The sequence below is a fragment of the Condylostylus longicornis genome, unplaced genomic scaffold (genome assembly GCF_029603195.1).
Source record: "Condylostylus longicornis isolate FDR11 unplaced genomic scaffold, ASM2960319v2 ptg000081l, whole genome shotgun sequence".
NCBI classification, from domain to species: domain Eukaryota; kingdom Metazoa; phylum Arthropoda; class Insecta; order Diptera; family Dolichopodidae; genus Condylostylus; species Condylostylus longicornis.
Window position 1 is genome coordinate 834,760 of NW_026578049.1, and position 4,358 is coordinate 839,117.

Genomic DNA, 4,358 nt, shown 5'->3' on the forward strand with positions numbered 1-4,358 from the left:
TATTTACCATTTTTTTTTTGTTTTTATTTTAATTTATTTAAATATTTGAATTTATTTATTAATTTTTATTAAAAATATATATATATATATATGTAGATATAATATGTATGTATATGCATATTACACACATATAAATACAAATATAATTAATTTTTTTTTAAATATATTTTAAATGTACATTTTATAAATGTTGATGGAAAATAACTTTAAAAAAAGGAAAAAAAAATTATGTTAATTTTATATAGGTTTTCATTTTTTTAATTTAATTTAATTTAATTTATTTTGTTTTAATAATAATTAATATAAAGTGTTTAAATTAATTTATTTTTAATTTTTTCTTTTGCTTTTTTTTTTATAAAATAGTTTAAAGATTTTTTTATCCATTCTATATTCATTTTGTTTTTATTTTTTTTTAAGTTCTTTACTATTAATTTAATTAATTTTTTTTTTATTATTATTTTTGGTATGGTTGTTTTGAACGACATTTAATTAAAATTAAAATTTTAAATACATATTGGTTTTTCTAAGATTTAAAATGGTTTTTGTTTTGTTTTTTCTTCTTATTAAATGTTAAACATATATATGAATATATAATATATATTTTTATATATATGTATGTATGTTAATGTAAAAATTTATGGTTTTTTTTTCATTCTTTTAATATTTCATAAAATATGTATGTATATCATTTCTTTTTTTTTGTTTTCTCATTAAATAATTTTATATAATATATTTTTAAATAAATATTTATATAAATTTTTTAATATCATTTCAGTTTGTTTTATTTTTAGTATTGTTCGTCTTGAAACTGACTTGGAGGACACGATTACCCAATGTATAGCCATTTAATGACTGTATAGCAACAACAGCTTCATCATAATTGGTCATTGTTACAAAACCAAAACCTTTGCATTTATTTGTTTGAAGATCTATGAATATAAAATATGAAATTTTCAAAATTTATTAGATTTTGTGAGAATTTTTTCAATTTAATTAATAATTTTCATTGATATTATATACACATACCTTTAATCACTTTAACACTCTGAACAGCGCCGAATGGACCAAATAATTGCCATAAAACATTCTCTTCAGTTTCTGGAGCTAAAATTCAAATTAATAATATAATATTTTTTTTCCGATATATAATTTAATATTATAATATTTTAATGAAATTTATATTTGTTTTTTTATATATTAATTTACCCAAATTATAAACAAATATGCACCACCCAGAACCATTAATAGCATTTGTTGGCAAAATAGTATTTCCAAGTAAATCTCCAGTTAATGGAGAAAATCTGAATGGAGATAGTTTTCTATATATATATTATTAGAAATTTTTTTTTTATAGAAAAATTTGTAATACATAATTTATTAAATGTACTTACCTGAAACGACCGGTGGGGTGATGTATTGGCCCAGGGAAACGGCGATTTGATTGTGGTGTTAAATATGCAGCTAATGGTGGTAAAGTTTTATTAATATTATTGCTAGGATTATTGGCAAATTTCACTGTTATTGGTTCATTAGCACCTTTTGGTGTTGTACCTATATAAATATATATAAAATTTATATATATAAATTGGTTAATATTATTATTATGAAAAATTTAAAAAAAAAAGGTTGTATTACCATTTAAAGCTTGTATAGCTCGTTCGGCTTCACAACGTTGATCGAATCGTATAAAACCAACACCTTTTGATAAACCAGTTATATTATCGCATAATATTCTCGATGTAATAATTTGTCCGTATGATTGAAATAAATGTTCTAAATCAGTTTGTGTCATACTTTTTGAAAGACCTGATACATATAAATTAGCACCTTTAATTGCATCTGAACTTGGCCGAGCAAATGATACTTTTATTGTCTTATTTTGTAAACGTAAACCATTAAATGTATGAACAGCTTTATCTGCATCTTCAGCTTTTTGATAATTCACGAAACCGTAACCAAGACTTTGACCTAAAAATACATTAAGGAAAATATTATTTTTAAGGTTAGAAAAAATAGAAATTATATGTATACAAGATCAGAAACGTCATTTGCAAGTCGGGTAAAAAAAGTCGGGTAAGTTTTCAGTTTGTAGTTTTAGTCGCAAATACATGTAGTAGTTTAGTTGATCGATTTTTCAAATAATATTTCTGATTAAATGCTCATTTTAGATAAATATTTAATGAATGTAAAATAAGAAAAGCAATATGTTTTAGCTCACCAGTGACCTTATCCCTTATTAGTTTACAGCTTTCAACATCTCCAATACTGGAAAATAAAGATTTAACTTCCTCTTGTGTCATTGTTTGCGGTAGATAGTTGACAATCAAATTTGTTTTGCTGTCATCTTGGCCGCTGCTTATGGAACCAGCGCGGCCATTTTGTTGGCTGCTCTCTAAGCCGTTAGCAATCATTTTGCTTTTAGTTGAAGTTTTTTCCTGTTGTTTAGTAATTTTGAAAGATTTTTTATTAAACTCTTCACACAAAAAAAATTTTTATCAAAAAATTTCGCTATTAAAGATCCTTTTACTTTATTAAGGATTTATTAATACTTTATATATCTGCTTTATATGTTTTTTTTTTAGCTTTATTTAACTTCAAAATCTTTCAAGAGAAATACGACTTTTTGTATTGTATGGGAGAGAACAAGAGAGAGAATTATGTTTTATTTTTGTTTATATTTTTATTTCGAAAGACAGTCAGTACAAAATAGCAATTTTAATGGTTATTTTGCTTTTATAAGTTTATGAATGCGTATTATGTATGTATATGATGTAGATATCTTAATATTGCTTTTATTATGTTTTTGATAAAATAGTATATAGATTTTGAATTTTTTATCGGTCTATATAGAATCGGTGTATTTTATATATAAAATTTATTCATCAATAAATCCTTTTTATCCTTTTTGCTTTCACTTGTTCTGAGCGCCTATTTATGCTTTATCTTCTTGTATGCTGATTGTCCTTCAATAATTTAGGTACGCAAAATCTTGATTTTTTTTTTATTTTTTAATTTTTATATACGAATTTATTCCTATTTAAATCCTTACAATTTATTTATCCTTAGTATTAGCAAAAGTCTTTTCTTCTTTTTTTGTCTTTTATTTTTTTTTTGGAATTTTCTTTTTTTTTTTTTGAATTTAATTCAAAAAAAAAAAACGTTGTTAAATTATTAAAAGTAAAAAAGCAGGAAATTGTAAGTTTGGTTTTTTTTATTATTTTATTTTTGGTGTTTGTTTTTATTTTTTTTTATCTTATTTTATAAGAAAATGTGCTAAAAAAAAAAAAAGAAATAAAAAAAGAAAATTAGTATATTGTTGATATTTAAATTTCATTAATAAAATATAAAAAAATAATTTTAGAAATAATTTATGTTATACAAAAAGTAAAAATTTATATTAATTTACTAGAATGGCAATTCGAAAATATTTCAATTGGTTGTAGGGATCTTATAGACATAAAAAATGTTACCAGGTTTCATGAAATATACAAGATTTGAAATGCAGATGCTGGTTTGGATTTTTATATATGGGGTGTTTCGTGTGAGGCTGGAAATAATTTCAGGGAAATAATAAAATGGTAAATAATTTAATCTCGGTATTCCGAAAGTACATAAAATATAAAAGCAAGTTATATGTTTTTTTCAGCCACTGTACTAGCCCGTTCAAAAACTATCTAATTGAAGGTTCTATCTTTTTCGGAAGGGAAGTTATAGGCAAAAAAATTTTTGAAAGTAGAAATTTCGTTAAAAATCCCTGTACCTTGGAAAACGTTGAGATTTGACACCTACTTCTGAACAAAAATTCGACTCATTTTTGATGCTCTAAATGATAGTATATGTTATGTTAGTGATTACTGAATCATCCTGTACATTTATATCACATGCACAAAAATTAAACACATTCCCCTATAATTTATATAAAATCAATTTATACGCATAGTTTATTTGTATGGTTAAAGCTCCATTTTGTTTAGTTTCTCAGTTTCTCTTTTTTCTTTAACTTTTTTTATTTATTTATGAAAATAAAATTAAAAAAAAATAATTATTTGGCTCTCAACTTTTAAAATACAAAAGAGAAAAAAATTTTTCTTTAGGTCACAACATATCTACGTAAGATTTTATTGGACGCCTATAAATATGTACAATATAACAGAATATAAATGAGATTAGATTTGTGTTTATATTTTTTTTTGGCATAAATTTATTATCATATTATTTATATTTATATATTTTATACCTTTGTATGTATACATAACATATATGTAAAATATTTTAAAATAAATATTGGGAAAAAAATGATAGGAGTAAACTAGAACGAAAAATTCTATTTTGAAAATATTTATAGATTAAAAACTTAT

At 22.4% G+C, this 4,358-nt stretch overlaps 1 protein-coding gene across 2 annotated transcripts; it reads right to left on the reverse strand.

Annotated features, from left to right (window-relative positions):
• Positions 1-221: 221 nt before the first annotated feature.
• Positions 222-3,256, reverse strand: LOC129613129 (ELAV-like protein 2). 2 transcript variants are annotated; one of them, XM_055527076.1, is made up of 6 exons: positions 2,219-3,256; positions 1,636-1,968; positions 1,392-1,551; positions 1,207-1,301; positions 1,027-1,104; positions 222-929 (listed from the first exon to the last, which is right to left on the reverse strand). In XM_055527076.1, exons 1-6 carry the CDS (start codon positions 2,409-2,411, stop codon positions 772-774), a joined length of 1,017 nt encoding a protein of 338 aa, XP_055383051.1. In that variant the 5' UTR covers positions 2,412-3,256; the 3' UTR covers positions 222-771. The 2 variants fall into 2 exon arrangements, with proteins under 2 accessions (XP_055383051.1, XP_055383050.1); XM_055527075.1 differs by having other exon boundaries at positions 1,207-1,319; positions 2,219-3,250.
• Positions 3,257-4,358: the final 1,102 nt, after the last annotated feature.